This window comes from Protopterus annectens, chromosome 7.part0, assembly GCF_019279795.1.
Source record: "Protopterus annectens isolate FY-2018-M chromosome 7.part0, PAN1.0, whole genome shotgun sequence".
NCBI classification, from domain to species: domain Eukaryota; kingdom Metazoa; phylum Chordata; order Ceratodontiformes; family Protopteridae; genus Protopterus; species Protopterus annectens.
Window position 1 is genome coordinate 1,487,075,354 of NC_056739.1, and position 22,126 is coordinate 1,487,097,479.

The window sequence follows — 22,126 nt, forward strand, 5'->3', positions numbered from 1 at the left end:
AGCAACAACAGCAGTAGCAACATAATGCTATGTTAATCAGGTAGGCCTACTTAGGCACACAGTCCCTTTTCAGGGGTGACTCAGAAGCAGTGTCTAGTTAAGTGACTTTTCAAGGTCACACAGTAGGTAAATGAAAGCTGAGGAAATGAAATCATGTACTACAGAAACTACAGCTCACAGCCTTAACCCTTTGCACCAACACAGTTTTATACAGTTTTTCCTGTGTCTTGCTGATTTCATGTCACATGGTAGAGTTTTGGGATGAAGACAGAACTTGTTCTTTGTACCCCTCGGTGATAAATAGGAGTACATTTCAGACTTCCAGCCCTATTTTATGTGAACACTCCTCTGTTTGAACCAGGAATGTCCCGCTTTATTTGGGTGGCAACCATCTCCTCCTCATGACTATGCCAAGGTTCTTTTACCCTCACCCCTATAGCTTTCCAGCTGCAGCCAAGGGAGGTGTGCATTTAGGACTATTGGGAATCCTTCTAATTGTTCTTCCAAGAGAAAAAAGTTTTTAGTTTGGATATGTGACACCTTGTGCTCTTCCATTTAGCGAAAAAAAGGCATCTTTGATACCCAGAGGTGTGTATGCTCAGACTTTGGGTTCCCAAAAGAATTCCTTGGCAGTATTCCTTTTGTTCCTAGAGGAGAGCAGGACTAAAGTCCATTTCTGTCTTGTGGATGCTGCATTCTGTCCCTCTGAAGAATCCCTTCTGGGTGCTTGGCATCCATATGTGATAGGTTTGTCTGGTCAGTAATGAGCCAGTGGTCTTAGAATTTTTCGGAGTTCATCTTTGGGTTGGTCTCTGTTCTTGTTGGCTAATGCCTCTTTTAGACTCATGCATACTGGTGAGGGGTCTCCTTTACCCTTCCTCATATAAGTGGTGCAACATTCTATGGATTTGTTAAATAGATTGGTACTGTCGCCCTTTCCCTAGGTTGAGAATAACTAAGGACTCATGGCTGCCAAATTTCACTTTTTAGGGGATCGGCAATGGTTTTCATTTTGGTGCTGAGAGTTCATCTTTTGGCCTTAGCTGCCTAAAGTGCTTATTATAATCTGTCATTTATCGGACTTGCTTGCTGTAACAAAAGCTTGCTGGAGAGACAGATTCATATTTCAAAGGCTACCTTGTCTATGGAATAAACTTTCCATCTTCGTAAAACAAAGCCCATTCTTCTCGCCGTTCAAAATGAATTTGGATAAATGGATGGGGAACCTTAAATTCATTCCAGGGGTACTGCCAATGTCCTTTATGGACAGAGGCAATCTGTAAAATGACTCACAGCTCAAAAACTCAAAAGACCCACTACCCTGATATATACTACCCCATCCCATATCTGGAGAGTTTAGATGTAATACTGTCGTATCCTAGGTATTATTGGCTAGGCTTGTAAAGGCTGTTTGTGCCATTAATCTAGTAATCACCTACGAACCTACGAATCTTTGGATTTGGAATGCTTCCTTTCTCCAAGTATTTCTTTCTCAACTGTGTTTTGGGCTTGGGAGTTGGGCCTGTTTTGAATAGACACTTTACTAGGATTCAGTCTTCTGAGATCGGTTGTGATGCAGTCTTCTATATCGTTTCATCCAGGTGGTATCATCTTTTGGGGTGCAACCCATAGAGCCCATCAAGAAAAGGGTCCTTACTGTTGGATTGTAACCATACCTCTCAACCTCTCAAAGCAAGAAATCTGGACAAAGGCATAAATAATGGGGGAACAAAGGCCCAAAAATAGGGACAGTTTTTAAATATTGCTCTTACAAACTGAAAGTTGATAGAATAACAAGGTTTGTGTTAGTGTGGATTTTCTGAAGGGCATGAAGTCTGAAACTCAAATGTCTGTCATTATTTTCTGACTTCACACTTTAATAACTTGCCAATGATTTACTAGAAAACCACAATGTTATGAAATATGGACCAAAAACAAGGCAAAAATCTGTACAGTTGTTGAGAGGCATGAAATTTGTAACAGATGCATTCTTACTGTATCTGTTAATCTGTGAGGAGACCCTTCTTGATGATTTAGGAGTACTCTCCCTCTCCTGGATGCAGGATCCTTCAAACCTAGAGTTAGCTGTTGAAATTCTCTGGAAGGTGGATCAAGTAAAATACTAATGTATCACATCTTTTAACAGCAGAGGTACCACTTCATTATTGTTTCTTATTTGCAGAGCATTGTTCTTCAGTTGTTAAGAGGTAAACTGGTAAGAACAAGGGAATGAGTGCTTTTATGTAATCAGTGTGTGATGCCACAGCATGCATCTTGGGTTGCATCCGTCTACAAGTATGAGGACCTTCAGAAAAAAAAATGCCATACACTGATTGGTAGAAAGACTGAGCCCAACCTTAGGACCTATTGAGGAATGTTTTCTGAAATATACTGATGTCAATTTATAAAAATATCAGTGTGAGACAGTGAACATTAGCCTTCTGTACATGAGGAATATCTGGAAAAAGATAGAAAATTAGTTTCATTAATAGTAGTTATGTTTTTTTTTTTTAACCCTTTTAGTTTCCATGTTCGCATTGGAGCTATTCTCTCCATTTTTCTGGGGAGAAATTGTGAATGCAGTTCCAAGGGCCCACCTTAACAGATCCTTGGTTGGCTATTGCTTCTTCACCTATCAGAATGCAAAACCTCTCACTGAAGAAAATGTGTGCTAGACCAGTATAAACTATGATGAAAGATGCTAAATGTCATTTATGTTCCTAGCAGATGCTTACTGTGTATTGCCTCTTACACGTTTCTGATCTTGAGCCTAGTATTATTAGTAATGCATCTATATATTCTTAAGCATAGTAATAAGTGACCATTAGATTGTCATCTAAAAAATGCATTGTAGTTTTCTGTACTGTCCTGTTAATGAGCCCAATGGTGATAGTTGCTAAAAGTGCCAGATAGCCTGGAAATGTGGCATCAAAATTGGAAAGTGTTTGCCTCTTCACAAAAATTGATGGTAGCTGAAAATTGTTCATGTGAGATCTGGAAGGAAGGTTTTCCTCACAGCCATAGACATATGTCACAGTATCCTTGCAAGGGCAAGACAGTAAGGCTAGCTGCAGGTGTGTACCTCCTTGAGAAAAGTCTGTTCTGCTGCCTCCTGCCTTGATCTGTTCATATGGTGATCTCACCCTTACCTGTTGGATCCAGAACTGGGCATCACCCCATCTGAAAGACCTTCAGGGTGGAGGATGCTTGCTGTCGGCTCCCTATCAAAGGGTGCATATTTTCGTAAAGCTTTTAGCTACTCATCCTTATCTCTGGGATAATTTTTTGTGATCAAGTCAGCCTAGCTGAGTTTCTGGTAAAGAGCCCAAGGAGCTCTCCTCTTGTAGCCTGTTATTAGAAGTGTTATTTTCAGTTGCCTGAAAGCACCCTGATTCTGTTCTATCAGCCCCCCAAAAGCGTGGGTGCAGACTTCAACTCTTCTGTACCTTTTAGGCTTGATGGTGGCCCACAGTCTTGAGGATGACCGTTGCATGCCTGAAAATGTGTTTTAGTAAATTGTGAAGTGCCAGGGGATAGAGAGCCACAGTGCATTTGCAGACCTTTTGTTGATGTCAGACCTTTGTTGTCCTGTAATGGTGCACAGTCCACTGATTCTTCTGCTGCTGCTTTTGTCATAGATCTTAATATTGGAGGCTTCACTAGCAGGCCAACAGCTCACCTAGGCTTCCCACACTGTGCAGGAACTGAGTTCTTCCCTGGAGAGGTAGCTGCATATTAGCCATTTTGAACTGAGATCAGTGCTTCTTGCCCTGAAGGTTTTGAAAGACCAGTTTCTTCCAAGACCTTTCCCTACCAGGTCAAACATTCTATACTTTGGTACATGAGGAAATAAGAGGGCATAATGCCATGAACCATTTGCAGGGAATTGATACACCTTTACCATCTGTTTGTAGACATGAGCATCTTTCTGTCAGAGGCTCACATCCCAGGGGCAGTGAACAAGTTGTGCATGTTATCTTCATTCCTATCCTGAAGTTATAGATTCAGTAGCATGGGCTTTCCAGTGTTGTCTTGAAGTAGGGCACTGTAGAAATCAACTTGTTCGCTACCTGTGAGAAACATTGTCCTTCCTGTCTTCGCAGTGTATTAGGACAAGGGGAAGTAATAGTGAATGTGTTAACCATTTTGTGATACAGAAGGTTTCTTCACACTTTCCACTCTTCATGAGCCCATGCATATTACAGAGTATGGGAAAGAAACAAAAACTTACAGTCATTGTGTGGTGACTGAGAATCTCAGAGGTTTGGACCTCGAGGATCCAAGAGAAATAGAAAACCTTCACAGTCCTAGCCAAGGATGTTGTCCCCATAAGAGGACACCTCTTGCCATATAGTCCCCCTTATTCCATCTGACTTGCTAGTGGGGGTCTTGGAGTATATTAACACTGCCAGATAACCTTCCTGTTGATAAAGGCTAGCAGTTTGGAAGGGCAGCAGTACTGCCCTGTTAAAGTTGTGTCCATTTGTTTTTGAACTACATCAGGCATTTTTTTGTCTTGTAATAAGATTTTCATTGGTCAGGGTGCCTCTGTATGCTTTTTTTCACATCTTGGCCTTTTATGGAGTAATATCCCTACTAGGGGGTGTTGAGCTTCATGGTAGACAAACTTGTTGATTCTCTGTTTGAGCCTGGTAGCTTATTGGTGTTTGTTTCTTGGAAGACTTAGTTCCTTGTGACAGTCATCTTTGCAAGAACCAAAACTGAGCTTCTGGTACAAATGCAGAGAAATTTCTTGGCCTTTCACAAAAAATAAGGTGCCAACCAGAGTGGAACATATTCTTCCTTCAGAAGGTGGTTTTGGAGGTTCCCATTCTGCCAGTGCCATTTACAGGCCACCATTTCCAAGTTTCCATTTTGGCTTTTCTGGCAGAAACCAGTGAAGAAAGGTCCATTCACACCCTGGATGTTCACTAGCAGCTAGTCTATTACCTGAATAGAGGGACATATCTGTTCAGGAATATAGTCTGGTTCATCTCCAGGGGAAGGGTTTGTTGTTATCAGGCAGATACTTTTCAAATAGATTCCCAACTGCATTGTTTTTGCCATCATTCTCTGCTGCCTAATGGCAAATGCTATAGTTTAAACCTATTCTAGTGTGTGTGTGTGTGTGTGTGTGTGTGTGTGTGTGTGTGTGTGTGTGTGTGTGTGTGTGTGTGTGTGTGTGTGTATACAGAGCCTTACTTGCTTCAGGAATGTTTATTACAGACATTTGTGTTGTTGCCTCATGGTTCTCGTTACACACCTTTACCAAGTGTTACTGTTTAAACTGCAATTTGAGGAGTTGGATTATCTTTGTGAAGTTTGTTCAGGACTAAGCCATCTGAGTCCAAGTTTAGGATGATATTCTGAACTTCCACCCTGATAGTGATGCTCTAGTTTGAATCCAAGTTAGAGCTCTTCTTCAGTGTAACAGATATGAGTTATGTTCCTGTTCTGTTTGCTGGATCAGGAGTACTGTCCTACCATCCCCCTACAGATAAGTGGTCTTTCTTTTAACAGCTGCGGTTGCAGTTCCCTAAAAGTTGGGCACTATGCAATCTTTTAATAGTTTAGAAATTTGGTGTCAGATCTGCATTGGTTTTTCTTGATTTTAATGTGGGTGCTTTATAGTGGTTAGAGAGTGAACCAGAATTGAAAGAGATTGAGCTGCTGAAGGGATGCTGAGAATAATATTTAGGACCTGCTGCCTGAAGTAGTTTTGAATATATGGAGTTAAAATGCGTCTTTATATGATAACCTCTGTATAGTATATGTGGTTTTCTGAAATGATTAGACAGTAAGTACCCTCAGTGGCAATCTGTTTTAAATTTTAGTTGGGTACTAGTACTTTAGTTTTGTGAAAATGTGATAAAGAGAATAACCTTAAGTGTGTGGTAGGCATTCAAATGAACTGCACCGTTTTATTAGTGAAAGATATTGATGATTTAAATGTCGTTTTCGGTAGTTCAGAAAAAGAGTTGGTTTTTAGTCTTTTAACTTTTCAGAATGTTTTACTCTGGGTTTGTGTTTCTTTATTTTGGTTTCATTGTGGAGATTAGCAGATTGAGACTAGGTAATCAGAAGTGTTAAAATGTTTGTTACAGTTGGCAGTTCATGGGTTGGCACCAGTTGATTTTTTTCATTTAAATATAGTTGTTTTTGTTGTTTTATGATCCTAAGATTACCAGTAATTTTCCTCAATATTTACATATGCTGGTTGGTTGTTTGCCCTTCTTTTGCAGGAGTAGTGATAGTGGATGAAGCCTTTTTCCATGAGTTATAAGATTTCCTCATGAAGAAAAAGTTTTATTCATTGAGAAGGTAGAAAAATCAGTTACTGTCCTATGGTAGCATTCATTTTGCTCTCATTCTTTTGCCAGTTGGAAAAAAGAATAAGCTGTCTTTTGTTGTGTGTTCTGGTTTGAATATCTTTCCTGTGGGATGTATGGAGCATTTCTGAAGGAAACGGCTTTATATACATTCTGTGTTATCCAATGTAAATTTAGATGCTATTTTAAATATCTAACCACGATGTCTCGTTTAGGGGCAGATAATTGTTTTGATAAAAGTTAGACTTTTTGTTACCTGTAGACTGAAGAAGTAACTGCTGTTTTGGAAGGAAGTTGCCTTTCATATGAGGTATGATGCGATTGGTTCACTCAGTATTGCAGAACCAGCATTAAAACCTTTCTTGACTTCTGCTGTCTTGGCTCTTTCTCTGCCACAGATCAGTGGATAATTCCCTGCCTGGATCCTCCATTTCTACTGATTATGGCAGTTGGCAGATCGTGTCAGGGTGTGGCAGTATTCATGACCAGACGCTTCCAGCGGCAGAGTCCCCTGTCCCTTTCTTCTTTCAGGACGAGGGTGTAAACAACAGCCAGTAAGTGTGAATTGAATTTTATTCTAAGTAATCTAAATAGTGTCATTGGCCCCTGAACTGTAATTCAGTTTCTCTTGAGCTTTATTGTAAATTATGACAAAGTATGTCTTTGTGTATGATTGAGCTGAAGAAGTTGCAGTTCCAGCTTGGTAGTCTGTAATACACATTGAAATTTCTGTATCTGTCTTTTCTCCTCTTTTCTGTTCATCTTTCTGCCATTTCTCCTCTTTTGCTTTTTCTATACCCGAGTTACAGCAATAAATTTAGGAATTCTAAGTTTACCTTGAGACACAGGTGTAGGTTCTCAGTTGATGATATATTCCATTTTGTTTAAAGTTATTTTTCATTACCAGTACTGGCACATAGAGGCCGTAAATTCTCAGTAGCAGAAGAGATGAGAGCTGCATGGAATAGTCATGGCCAACACAAAGAAATTTTCTGCGATTTATAATCTTGGGTGATCATTAAAGGAAGAACCAGACATGAGCCAGGGATAGACGTATATATATAACCTATACTGATTCAATGAGGTGCAGGAGAATTGCATATAGCTTTACTAAACCTTGGAGTGGAGCCCAGTTGAGAATTGTTTTGATGTAACTAAGGGATTTTGATATAGCTCATGCCTTAACATTCTCCCCAGTGACTGGGAAAGCATAATGACCATTTTTGGGAAGAAGCATGATATCTGTTCTACTACTGTAGGAATTGGTCATGAACTGTCAAGCACATATAGTCTAATAAAAAGGAGACATCCTGAAACAGACTGAGGGCATGGTTAGCAAAATTCATGAAGAAGCTTTGAAGGGAATAACTCGGAATGCAGACTGCTTTTAAAGTTATTAAATATGCTATAGCTGTAAATTCAGCCATTACCAGAATATGGGAAGAGACAATTGCTGCATTATCCCTTAGTGAAAGTAGTTGCAGCACCTTTTAAGGAAATAATTTAAAAGAAAACTAGAGGAAAAGGAGGGACAGAACTGTTAAGTTAGTAAAGCAAAATTTTCACCTCTGGTCACAAAACAGAATGTAAATTATCCAGTAAACAAGTGACCCTTTGAATTGTTCTGGCACTGACTGCTTACAGTAAAACAGAGAAGATCCTTTGAAAAGCAAAAAAAAGCTTGGAGGAGTGGCATGGCCAGGGCAGGTAGCAGGGGAGACAGACCCCCTCCAGGGCAGGAGGGGAACAATACTGACTATGAAGTCCCCCATCAAACTCCTCCCCTTCTACTTTTATCTCATATCCGTGGAGATAGGCTACCCTGTTTGAGGGAAAACTGTTTTGGTCTGACCATTGACTGTTAAAGGGAGATGTTTGACACTGGTTACGGAACAGAATTCAGGTTTTTTTCCCACCCTTTCGAGTGATGTCACCCATATATTCCCAACAAAATAAAACTGATCCTGTCACTTCTGGATCAGATTCTGTTTTGATAAGCCATAGCGAGAGAGTCATCATATCTGCACATAGCAACAAAGTTTATACTTTTTTTTAATTTTTAATAAGGTAGTACAATATACAAGATTGTTCCTAGTGATAAAAAGAATGGCTCTCTGAATCCAGTCCTGGAGTTATCCAGGTTGAACAAATTCTTGAAAGTAAAAAGGTTAAAAAAATAATTTTGTAAACTCTGCCCCCATAAAATGCATTAATGATGACCCGTGATATGAACCATACCACGCTGAACACACCAGTTCACAAGGAGTGCAGACAGTTTTCCATTTCCTGGTATAATACTGTTATTTCACCCTTTGCCTGTTTGTCATTTTACTGCAGAATAGGTGCTTACTGGATACTTAGTACTGATGTATGCCCACAATTGAGAAAATAGGATTTACATTCGCCACTACCTGGACAATCACTTGATCTAGGACCTTGTCAGTGTAGTTGTTAAAATGTTCCTACAACACAGAATCCAATGCTTAACTAGCTTGGGCATTTCTTTGAACCATCAAAATACAATTAGGCACCAGCATCCTCCATGACCTTTTAGATAACAGTGCTACATACAAAACTATCTAGACTGTCCCTGTGATAGGAGAAATGTTGCTGTTGGGCAAATTTTTACCCAACACTACTTTAGTCTGAACTATTTGAAAATCAGAAAAAAAAACACATTGGCTTATTATTCAATATGTGTGTTGTACTATTTTATTAAAAGCGTGTTTATTTTTAGTGAAGTAGTAAGATGTTCTTTGTGTTTCACTGTTGCAGTCATTACATTTGGGTAATCTGCTGGCAGGTTGCCCTCAGTTGGCCTGAATTTCAAAGTCTTGGGTTCTGCGTCGGTTGGTGTCTCTTCTTCCATGACATCAGGTTGTCAGGGGTATAAAACAGGCAGCCAACGCCATTTTCTTTAGTCTTTCTTGCCGTGTGGTGCCCAAGCAGAAGCAGTTCGCAAGTGCCGGTTGGCCGACTTCTGAAATTTTCGAATTTGGTCAGAACCAAAGTCTTCACTAAAGCTAAGTACCCTGTTGGGGAAACTTTTTCTTTCTCCAAACCGATGTCAGTAAAAGTTAATAATTGCATTACTTGTGGGAAGCAAATACCTCATAAGGATTTCCATTTGTACTGTGTTCCTTGCTTAGGCCCTGATCATAACGTGCCTAGCTGTCAGTTTTGTGCTAGATTCAGCCAACACACTATTAAGCGTCGGTATATCTTTGCGTCAAAATATTTTGGAAACTGATTTAACTATCCTGAAATGTCGTCGGATAGCAATCCGACTACCGGAGTTCACAAAAAACGCAAAGAAAAGGACAGAGACAGACCGTCGAGGTCCAAAACCGATGACGAAGCTTCTCCTAAGCCAGTCGACGGTTCGCCGGTACTCAGTGAGGCGCTTTCACAGCCCCTGATGACCACTACTTTTGAGTCGCAGGCCTCTACAGAGACCCATTCGGAGTCCGGTATGCCGCGACATTAGCAAAGTATTGAACCGCAGATGTCTCTCCCTTGGATGGGTCCGGAGCCGCTGAGCAGCGACCGGCTTCTGAGGGTGTTTTCAGGCCTCAACATTTTTACATTAAACTGACGCCAGCAACAAAAACAAGGTCAAAAACAACTTCTATGTCTAAAAAACGATGCATGAGCCATGTGCTCGGGTCCCTATGCCTAAAAAACAAATGATCAAAATGGCTGAGGATTTAATTACCTTGATCAGGGGTTCCCAACCCCCCCTGCTAAGAGGCCTAGGCAAGGCACTGATTATGAATCTTCAAATCAGGTTTCCATTTCTTCTGATTCCTCTTCTGATCAGGAATTTTTTATTCCAGTCTATGAGGATTCTGATGCAGAGGAATCCATCCCATCTGCATCTCCTGAGGATTACTTTTTTGGAGAGACTTTGCATACTTTAAGGGAACATTTTCACTGGGAGAGTCAGGACTTCTCTGAATCAAAAAAGAGGCTTAGGGATTTCCTCCTTCTTCCACAGCATAGGCCTTTGGCTGTACCTCATGTATTAGACATTGTTGATGTGTTCATGAATCAAGCATGGCTCCTGATTCCCTGCCTCCAGCTCCTAGTAAGCCAGACAGATATTACAGGGTTCCTGACTCCCACAAATGTCTTTTCAAAAATCCTGCTGCTGATCCTGAGACTATTTCTCAGGGTCCCAAGGGTGTTAAGGCTTCTACAGCCAAAATTCCTACCCCTTCTGATAGAGATACCAGGACGCTGGATAGATGGAGTAAGAAGGTTTATACGTCTGCATCCTTGACAATCAGGGCTTTAAACTGCCAGTTTTATATGCTTAAATATTAACAGCATGTTATGGCCTTACTGAAACAGAAAATGATGTTGATTTCTGATTGTGTGGAAATAGAGTTACAGGATTTATTGCATTCAGCAGAACAGGTTGGAAAGCAAATTTTGCAATGTGGTTTTGATTCCTTGGAGGCCTCTTGTAGGGCCGTCGTTACTGGATCTGTGATTAGAAGGCATGCCTGGCTCAAGGAGCAAAATCTGCCTGATCATGTTAAAGCTAAATTGTTGGATGCCCTTTTGCAGCATGATACTCTGTTTGGTAATAAGGCAGAAGAGGTTTTAAAGAAAATGGAAGACAAAGCTAAATCCATGCAAATTGTAAAAGATTTCTTGCAAGTGCAGCCACCCAGGTTCAGTAGGCACTGGCCTACTAAAAATTGGTCCTTTCCTGTGTCCAACAGAGCCATTCAGGGCAAACCCAGGTGCTCAAAAGGCTCCAGATATCAATCACAGGGTTCTTACAGGTCAAAGCAATGGGGTGCCTCCACCTCCAGATCTGGAGGAAACAAAGCACAACCCTACAGTAAGCAGTCTCAATGACTTTCCTCTACCATCTCCAAGCACTTATCTTTTGGCAGCCCCCTTGGGGGGGAAACTAGCACTTCATGCTCAAAATTGGCAGTTAATTACCCAGGACAAGTGGGTATTAAACATAGTGTCCCAGGGGTACAGATTTCATTTCCATACTTTGCCAGTTCCAAATGGATGGGCCGGATCTGCCACAAAACCAGTGGGCAGAGGCCCTGAAACAAGCCATGTCCCTCATGGATATGGGGGCTATTCATCTGGTACCAGAAAAGGAAAAAGGACAAGGATTGTATTCAAGACTTTTCCTGGTACCCAGAAAAGACAACTCATGGCATCCAATACTGGACTTATCGAATCAAACACATTCCTGGACATTCCCAAATTCAAAATGCTGACTTTACAACAGCTACTGCCTATGCTAGGCAAGAATGCTTGGTTAGTAACTCTAGACTTAAGAGGCATACCTGCATATCCCAATAAGGGAATCATGCAGAAGATACCTCCATTTCAAAGCAGGTTTTTTGCATTACCAATTCTGTGCACTGCCCTTTGGCTTATCTACTGTGCCCAGGGTCTTTACAAAGTGCCTGGCACCAGTAATTGCATTCTGCAGACAAAGAAACATTCAAATTTATCCTTATCTGGACGATTGTCTCTTTCAGGCAGAGGACAAGGACACTTCTTCAACATCTGGCATTTGTAAAAAGGCTTCTAGCATGCCTAGGGTTCACCATAAACAAAAAGAAATCACAACTGGTACCCTCTCAAATAATTACATTCCTGGGTGCAAGCTTAAATACAACTGCCAGGATGGCTTACCTCACACCAGACAAACAAATGCAATTGACAACATACTTCAAACAAATGGCAACAAAAACCCATTTATCTGCAAGACAAATTCTGCAGGCTTTGGGGTTCATGGCATCCTGCATTCTACTAATTCCATATGCGAGACTGCATATGAGGAAACTTCAATGGTACCTAAAAAGTTTATGGAGTCAGCATTGTCACACCCTGGAAACTGATTCCTCTCATTCCCTGCCTACAACAGGAGTTTCTTTGGTGGCCAGAGACATGTCACCAAAACAAGGGACTGTCATTCACTCTACCCCCTGCCACCCAAACCCTAACTACAGATGCAGCAGACTATGCTTGGGGGGGGGGCCTCACCTGACAGGGAGATGCATTCAGGGCAAATGGAGCCCAAACCAAATGCATCTGCATATCAACCAGAAAGAAATGTTAGCTGTTCAGAATGTTCTGACAGCCTTCAAGGACTTACTTCATCCAGGACAACTACTGATAAAGACAGACAACACCACAGTTATGTGGTACATAAACAAGCAGGTGGGTACCCATTCCTACCCCCTTTGCAGACTAGCCATGGCCTTGTGGAACACAGCCTTGACTTAAAATACATCTTCAAGCTCAGTTCCTGCCAGGAAAGCAAAATACTCTGGTAGACCTAAGCAGAAATCTTATGGACCTGCACGAATGGAAACTGGATCCACAAATCTTCAGCATGTTAACACAGAAGTGGGGGAGCCTAGACATAGATCTATTTGCCTCTCCTCAAAACTATCAGTTGGACAAATTCTGCACAAGAACTCATCACAAAAAAGCATGGAAACTGGATGCTCTATCCTTCATCTGTAAAAACCGATCAGTCTATGCCTTTCCCCCTCTGCCTCTACTCTTCAAGGTCTTACTAAAAGTCAGACAAGAAAAAACAAAAATGATCCTAATTGCTCCGGACTGGCCTTGCCAGCACTGGTACTCACTTCTAAAGAATATGTCACATCTTCCTCCGTGGTACTTGCCTCAAACACCTCTTTACTATCTCAGCAGAACTATCAAATTCTGCACAGTCAGCTTCAAACTCTGAATCTTGCAGCATGGCTAATCAACTAATTATTCAAACCACATCTCAGTAAACCTGTGATGGATGTCATTTTGGAAGCCAGAAGGCCTAGTACTAGAAAATCTTATGCTGATAAATGGAAGAGATTATGTGCTTAAGCACAAGGAATAAGCCCAATATTCCTCAGATTTTGATGCTTGACAAGGGCCTATCTTTTTCTTCAATAAAAATCCATGCCTCTGCCATCTCTGCTCATTACAACACAGAGAGCCTCCCCTCTTTTCTCATCCACTGCTTAAACAGTATCTCAGAGGGGTCAAAAACTTAAGGTCTCCCAGGAGAACACCAACTCCTGCATGGGACCTCAATTTTGTGCTGGAAAAACTCACCCTGCCTCCTTTTGAACCAGCAGTTACTGCGGATATAAATTTTCTATCTTGGAAGACAGCTTTTCTTTTGGCAATCACTTCAGCAAGAAGGCTTTCAGAACTACAGGCTCTCATGGCAGTGGAGCCTTTCATTATATTTTACCCAGACAGGGTGACCCTCAGGACCAATCCTTCTTTTATGCCTAAGGTGGTATCCAGTGTGGCTCTTAACCAGAGCATTCACCTGCCAACATTTTTCCCAAATCCGCAGAACAAGGGGGAGCGGATTCTGCATTCATTGGATGTACACAGACAAATTAGATTCTACTTAAACAGGACAAAATCTCTAAGAAAGTCTGAGCAACTACTGGTAGCATTTGCTGCAGGATCAGAGGGGGAGGCTATATCAAAGCAGACTATTTCTAAATGGATAAGCCACTGCATTTGTTTCTGCTATTTGAACCATGGTAAATCTGTGCCCAAGAGGATCAGATCCCATTCCACCAGGGCTGCCTCTACTTCAGCAGCTTTTCTCAGAGGGGTCCCAACCAAAGACATTCTAAAAGCTGCTACTTGGAGCTCTGTTCATACATTCACCAAACTTTACCATTTACCTCTCTTCTCTAAATCCATAGCTGGCTTTGCCACTGCTGTCCTGCAGGGCCTTATATCTGCTCCTAATGCTGTTTAAATCCATCCTCCCACCCATAGCTTTGGGAATTTACCCAAATGTAATGACTGCAACAGTGAAACATGAAGAACATAGTACAGTTGTGTACACTTACCATAAATGTAGATGTTCGAGTGTATTCACTGTTGCAGTCCAAATTACCCACCCGCTAGCCCCCTTTCTATACCTTTTCTTTCCTTCACTATGCTCAAAAGCCTTTGTGGTGTATTTGCTTTTAGTTGAAGGTAAATTTTATGTGTTCTATAGTGCATTTATATATTTATAGTTACATATATATATTTTTGCTCCCCATTTGGGGGGCACCTGACATCTGGGGCAAGAAAAACTGATTAAAATGCTGTCGGCTGCATGTTTTATGCCCTTGACGACCTGACGTCATGAAAGAGGAGACAGCAACCGACGCAGGACCCAAGACTTTGTTATTCAGGCTGACTGAGGGCAACCTGCCAGCAGATTACCCAAATGTAATGACTGCAACAGGGAATACACTCGAACATCTACATTTATGGTAAGTGTAGACAACTGTACTTTCTCCCAAGTATCCCTTACAAAGAACCCTTAGTACAGCTAAAGTTATATATGTTGTCAACAACAAAAGGAATCACCGATGCACCCTAACCTGAAGAACCTCATGTTTGGCTGCAGTTCCACTCAGGAGCCTCTTTCCTGAGGAGATGACACATTTTACTCAATGCCAGTAGAAGCTGTATGAGGAAAGTGTACTTAACCAGTGTAAGAGATTCATTGCATCGCTGGCTTTCAGGTGTATACAACCCGCTGCTGCATCAGAACCTGTAGTCCTGATATACTTCGTCATATCATTTCTTTGAGGAGTGTTTTGTGTATCAGTTAAGGGGCATCATCTACCAGCTTTTGCAGTCTGCCTTCTGATAGACCTGACCCTTGTTGTACTTGTCTATGTCCAAACAGTTCTTGAAGGGATTACTGTATCTCAAACCCATTCCTCCAACGTAGGAATATTAATGTTGTAGTGAAAAGTTGACGCAGTTGTCAAAAAAAAAAGTTCTTTAATGGGAAGCCATTATTCTTGGTGGTCATCACTTCTGCTAGGAAGATCTCTGAACTTATAGGGTATTACCTGCAAAGAACAATATATACTTTTACATAAGGGGAGGGTTTCACCCTCTCCTTCATGTCTGTGTTTGTGTCAGAATTATCTTTGAATCAGACAGTTTAGCTGACAGTATTTTGTCGGAGACCTCAAAACAAATGGGAGAAAATATTACATTTTATGGAGACAGATGTCTGAGATAGTGCATAGAATCAGTCAGATAATTCAGATAGATTGTGTCTTTTATGACAGGCAAATATTGCAAACTAGTGTCAGAAACGTTTTCTGAATTACCTACAGACTGTATATTATCTTTTGCTGCAGTTATCATGGATAGGGTAAGCCTGTTCTGTTTGTCCCCAGAGGAACATTTTTAAAAAAAAAAAAAAAAACTGTCAGGCCAAAAATATTTTTGAGGCAGCTATCTGAGTTATTTTGCATACTTTCTATACCCACTATTGGTACGGCGGTGGTGTTGTTACCTCACAGAAAGAGGTTCTCCCGTTCGATTCTCGGCGTGGCTTGGGAGTGCCTTCTGTGTGGAGTCTGCATGTCCTCCCTGCGGTTGGGTAGCGTTCAAAAGACATGCGTGCGTAAATGGGCGTGCCTTCATTGAAGGTTGGGCGTCGAGCTGGCATCTCGGTGTTTCATAAAAATCTACTGCCAGTCATTAGCGGACCGGAGTTCCGCTGTGGCAACCCCTTACCGGGAAAAAGCCGAAAGACAAACAACAACAACTTTCTGTACCCACTATTAATTGTGCATACAATACAGATGTAAGACAGAATTTGCTGCTACAGGATGCACTGACATTTTTCCATGGCTGCAGTAAGGCTACCACTAGGATAACTAACTGCTTTAGTACTCCTCATCTAAACAAAGGATTATACTGCAGCAGTGATTCTTACAAAGACTATAGCAGAGACGTGTGACTATACTTGCTATAACAGATGTTTGTAAAACAGGATTATTACTGCAGTACAGGCATGGAAAGAAAAAAAAAGCAGAGACATCTCTCATTGCTGAAGAAGATGGCTGGCATGATTCTCATAGTCCTTTCTGGACATTTGGTTGTTCTTTGATGGATCATGCCATCTGTTTACTCCCACTCAGGATTGGGGAAGCTGTGACTGTAATGTTTTCTGTAGCCTATAGGCCCTTACTTCCAGGGTTTCTGGGATAGTTTGGACAGTATCAGTAATGCCTGAGGGAAGCAGAAGGGACATGTCCCATGGGACTGCCCTAAGTCCTTTAGGGCAGACCTCTTTTCTTTTGGTAATTTCTGCATTCAGAAAGGTACTGAAGGTGACCACAGGTTGCTCTTTCATTTAAACAGACATCATAACAGTGTCATTTCCTTGGTATGTTGGGGGTAGAGCTCTATTCTGGGGATATGCAAAATCACTGGAAGTCAGAAAAGGGCAGATATTTCTAAATAATTTCCATGGGTAAGGGATCATATATTTATTTTGTTTGACATTTGGTTGCTGGGAAAGGCTTTCGGGGTGAGAAACTCATTATTAGAGGTGGTTCAGGGAGAAAAGCTCCATACAATAGTATAATACAGTAGTATATAATAAGAGAGTAGCATACAAAATAATGTACATATGCTAACAAAAATTCAGGAAAAAGTAGTCATGGATGTAAAATGGGTGGTACGTATGCATTGATTTGTAAAGCAGTTCAAGGACAAAGTATATTTGACCTTGCTGTACATTTGTCAAAGATTATTTGCAGTCATTTGTCTGTATTTACACACACGTAGATATATATATATATATATATATATATATATATATATATATATACATATGTGTGTGTGTGTGTGTGTGTATATATATATATATATATATATATATATATATATATATATATATATATATATATATATATATATGGAGGTAGGTATTATAAGCCAGACTTATAAGTAAGGGAGAGAGTGTATAGTTGTTTTGGATATAATGAGTAGATTACAATAATCAGCTGTGAGAAAAAGAACAAAGATTGTGGATGATAGTAGGTGAGATAGAGATTAAGTATAACATGGAGAGTTTTGTGATTAGGAGTTATAGGATAATGGGGTATGAAGTTGTGTGCTGTCAGTAAGAGTTTGTGAAAAGATTATAGTAGTAATAAAGTGAATATATGATTTTGATGGGGGTATGGGCTAGGGCATGGTTGAGAAAGAAATTGGGTAACAGGAGATGTTGGAAGGAGGAGAGAAGGAAAATGGGAATGCTAGCGTGGTTGGCAATTAGTTGGGTTTTGTACAGGGACAGTTACTTGACTTAAGTGGTGGTAGTTTTAAGAGTAAATTTAAATTTCCTGTTGTTTAGGGTAGATCTGATGTCTAAGGGTAGTGCATTCCATAATTCAGTTATTGAATAGGAGTAAAGAGATTGTCCTGCAGCTTTATTTGGCTTGTATAGAGCTAATAGATGTTTGTCTTTGGCGCGTAGGTTTCGATTTGGTGTATAGATTTGAAGTACAGAATTTATGGAAGGGCATACTTAGTTATAGATTATTTTATGGGCCATTGTTAGTTGTTGGGATAGTTCCAACCAGTTAAGAGAAGTAAGAGCCGTACAGTGATTGTAGAATGGCAGACCTATTGCAAAATTTCCAATTTTATTGTAACAGGATTCCAGTTTATTTGTTAGTGTATTTTGGAGGTGGGTTAGTGTAGGTGCACCATATAATGAGGGTAGTAGGTGTTGCTTGTCTTGTGTGTTCAAAAGAGACAATAAAGTGTTGTAATGGGTTCAAGATATTTATTGTACATAAACACATCAGGAACTGTAACTGGAACATGCACTTAAGCTAACTTTAGGTTAACTTTAACCTTAGGAAATACCTACAAATGCAGTGGCTTTGTCGGCCTGAATTCCAAAGTATAGGTCCTGTGTCGGTTGCTGTCGCCTCCTCCCTGACGTCAGTGCGCCAGGGGTATAAAAGATGCAGCAGATGCCATTTTCTTCAGTCTTTCTTGCCGCGCGGTGCCCGAAACAAAAGCAGTTTGCAAGTGCCGGTCGGCCGACTCCTGAGATTTTCAAATTCGAATTTCAGATCCGAAGTCTTCATTAAAGCTAAGTACCCCATTGGGGAAATTTTTTTCTTGCTCCAGACCGATGTCAGAAAAAGTTAATAATTGTATTTCTTGTGGGAAGCAAATACCTCATAAGGATTTTCATTCTTACTGTATTCCTTGCCTAGGCCCTGACCACGACATTGCTAGTTGTCGGTTTTGTGCTAGATTTAACCAACGCACTGTTAAGCGTTGGTACGATTTTGCATTTTATTACTTTGGCAGAAGATTCAATTATATAATGCTGTCGGAACAGCCGACCACCGGAGTTTATAAAAAGAGCAAAGAAAAAGAAAAGGACAGGCATCCGAGGTCCAAAACCGACGACGAGGCTTCCGCTAGGCCTGCCGCTGGTTTTCAGTGAGGTGCTTTCGCAGCCCCTGACACCTGCTACCTCAGAGCCACAGGCCGCTTCAGACTCTCACGTGGAGCTGACTAGGCCGCTGGAAACTCAAGGTATTGGACACTCTGAAACTATTCCCTCAGATGGGTCCGGAGCCGCTGAGCAGGCATCTGCTTCTGAGGGTGTTTTCAGGCCTGCACAGTTATATGTGAAACCTACTTCAGCTTCAAAGGCAAAGACTAAAGCAGCTCTAAAGACAAAGAAACCAGTACAGCATTCTCCTGGACAGGCCACCATGCCTAAAAAACAGATGCTTAAAATGGCCGAAGACCTAATTACTTTGATCAGGGGTTCCCATCCCCCTCCTGATAAGAGGCCTAGTCAAGAGATAGAATATGAATCTTCAGATCAGGTTTCCATTTCCTCTGATTCCTCTTCTGAACAGGAATATTCTCTTCCTCCCTATGAGGATTCTGATGCTGAAGAATCTATCCCTTTAGCCTCTCTTCCTGAGGATTATTCTTTTGGGGAGACACTGCATACTAGCATATCCACTGGGAGAGCCAAGATTACTCAGAATCCAAGAAAAGGCTCAGAGACTTCCTTTTATTACCTCAGCACAGGCCCTTTGCTATCCCTCCTGTTTTAGAAATTGTAGATGATGTATTTTCAGAGTCCAGTCTATCTCCAGACTTTTTACCACCAGCTCCTGTTAAGCCAGACAGATACTACAGGGTTCCTGATTCACATAGATTTCTTTATAAAAAAAACTGCTGCTGACCCAGAAACTATCTCTCAGGGTCCCAAAGGGGTCAAGGCTTCCATTGCAAAAAAAACCCCTATCCCCTCTGATAGGGATTCTAGGGCCCTGGACAGATGGGGGAAAAAGATTTGTACTTCTGCTACCTTGGCTGTAAGAGCTTTAAATTGCCAATTTCATATGCTTAAATATCCGCAATATCTTATGTCACTGCTTAAACAGAAAATGTTGACAAATTCAGAATGTGCAGAAAACAAAGAAATGCAGAATTTATTGCATGCAGCTGAACAAGTGGGAAAGCATACTTTGCAATGTGGTTTTGATTCTCTAGAGGCCTCCTGCAGGGCCGGTGTTACAGGTTCTGTCATTAGGAGGCATGCTTGGTTAAAAGAATAGAATCTGCCTGATCATGTTAAAGCAAAACTATTAGATGCTCCATTACAGCATGATACTTTGTTTGGTGTTAAAGCAGAAGAGATGTTGAAGAAAATGGGGGACAAAGCTAAATCTATGCAAACAGTCAAGGATTTCTTGCAGGTACAGCCTCCCAGATTTAGCAGGAACTGGCCTACAAAGAATTGGTCCTTTCTAGTGTCAGACAGGCCACAGAGAGGCAGATACAGATGCCCCAGAGGCAGATCACAGCCCCAAGGCTCATACAGGCCTAAACAGTGGGGTGCTTCTACCTCCAAAAGCGGAGAGGAAAAATCACAGCCATACAGGAAACAGTCTCAATGACTTTCCCCTGCCAGCACCAAGCACTTATCTTCTGGCAGCCCCTTTGGGGGGAAAACTAGCACTTTTTTCACAAAATTGGCACATGATCACCCAGGACAAATGGGTACTAAATATCGTATCACAAGGCTAGGTATGCCAGACCTGCCATGCAATCAATGGGCAGAGGCACAAAAACAAGTTTCATCCCTCATGGACATGAGAGCTATTCAGCTAGTACCACAGCAAGGGCAAGGGCTAGGATTCTACTCAAGGCTATTCTTGGTGCCCAGAAAGGACAAAGCCTGGAGACCAGTACTGGTTCTGTCTATCTTAAACACATTCCTGGATATTCCAAAATTCAAAATGTTAACTCTGCAGCAGCTTCTGCCCATGCTGGGCAAGAGGGCTTGGCTTGTGACTTTAGACCTAAAAGAGGCATACCTGCATGTCCCAATCAGATAATCATGCAGAAGATACCTCAGATTTATAGCTGGCTCAATGCACTACCAATTCTCTGCACTGCCCTTTGGCTTATCTACTGCACCCAGGGTCTTCACAAAATGTCTGGCACCAGTGATTGCATTTTGCAGACAGAGGAATACAAATATATCCTTACTTGGACGACTGCCTTATTCAAGCAGAGAACAAGGACATCCTACTACAGCATCTGGCATTTGTAAAAAGGTTACTAACAGATCTAGGGTACACAGTAAACGAAAATAAATCAAAACTTGTACCCTCTCAAGAGATAATATACCTGGGTGCAAGCTTAAATACAAATGCCCAGATGGCTTATCTCACACCAGACAAACCCAGACAACTGACTACTTATTTCAAAATGTTGGCAACAAAGACCCAGTTATCTGCAAGAAAAATTCTGCAGGCTTTGGGCTTTGTGTCATCCTGCATTCTGCTAATTCCATATGCAAGACTGCATATGAGGAAACTTCAATGGTATCTAAAAAGTGTTTGGACTCAACATTGCCACAGCCTGGAAACAATAATTACCCTCATTCCCTGCCTGCAACAGGAGTTTCGATGGTGGGCAAAAGCCTGTCACCACAACACGGGACAGCCATTCACCTTACCCACAGCCAGGCAGACATTGACAACAGATGCATCAGATTATGCCTGGGGGGCCCATACGGCAGGAAGATGTATTCAGGGTACATGATCCACAAGTCAAATGCATCTACATATCAATCAAAAAGAGATGCTAGCTGTTCAGAATGCCCTGACAGCCTTCAGGGATCTACTTCATCCAGGACAACTACTGATAAGGACAGACAATACTACAGTCATGTGGTACATAAACAAGCAGGGAGGCACACATTCCTACCCCCTCTGCAGGCTAGCCATGAACTTGTGGGACACAGCATTGACTTACCAAGTACATCTGCAAGCACAATTCCTGCCAGGAAGGACGAATACTCTGGCAGATTAACTAAGCAGAAACCTAATGGATCCCCACAAGTGGAAATTGGATCCACAAGTCTTCAGCATGATAACAAGGAACTGGGGATGCCTACATAGACCTTTTTGCCTCCCCTCACAACTACCAACTACAGAAATTCTGCACAAGGACTTATCACAAGCAAGCATGGAAAGTGGATGCTCTATCTTTCAGGTGGAAAGACCTAACAGTATATGCCTTTCCTCCTCTGCCTCTCCTCCCCAAGGTACTCCTCAAGGTCAGACAAGAGAAACCAAAAATGATACTGATTGCCCCAGACTGGCCCCACCAGCACTGGTACCCAATCCTAAAGAGCTTGTCTCAATGCCCAGCTTGGACATTACCTCAAATTCCTCACGTATTGACCCAACAGGACAGTCATATACTGCACAGCCAACTCAGGACCTTAAACCTGGCAGCATGGCAGATAATGTAGATAGTCAAGGCACACCTCTCTCTCTAAAGCAATGATAGATGTTATTTTGGAGGCCAGGAGGTCTAGCACCAGAAAACCTTATGCAGAAAAATGGAAGAGTTTCTGTGCTTGGAACCAGGCACAAGGTTTTGACACAATTGTTCCAAATATTCCT

At 41.5% G+C, this 22,126-nt stretch overlaps 1 protein-coding gene across 2 annotated transcripts in view; it reads left to right on the forward strand.

Annotated features, from left to right (window-relative positions):
* The window catches only part of MTMR14 (myotubularin related protein 14), a 1,239,106-nt gene that overhangs the window by 1,090,586 nt on the left and 126,394 nt on the right, over positions 1–22,126 (forward strand). The window contains exon 18 of one of the 2 annotated variants that reach the window (XM_044078037.1): positions 6,728–6,883. The exons of the other annotated variant lie outside the window; for it this stretch is intronic. Coding sequence (XP_043933972.1) covers positions 6,728–6,883 — 156 coding nt within the window. The remainder of the gene's footprint in view (positions 1–6,727; positions 6,884–22,126) is intronic. 2 annotated transcript variants of the gene reach the window in all.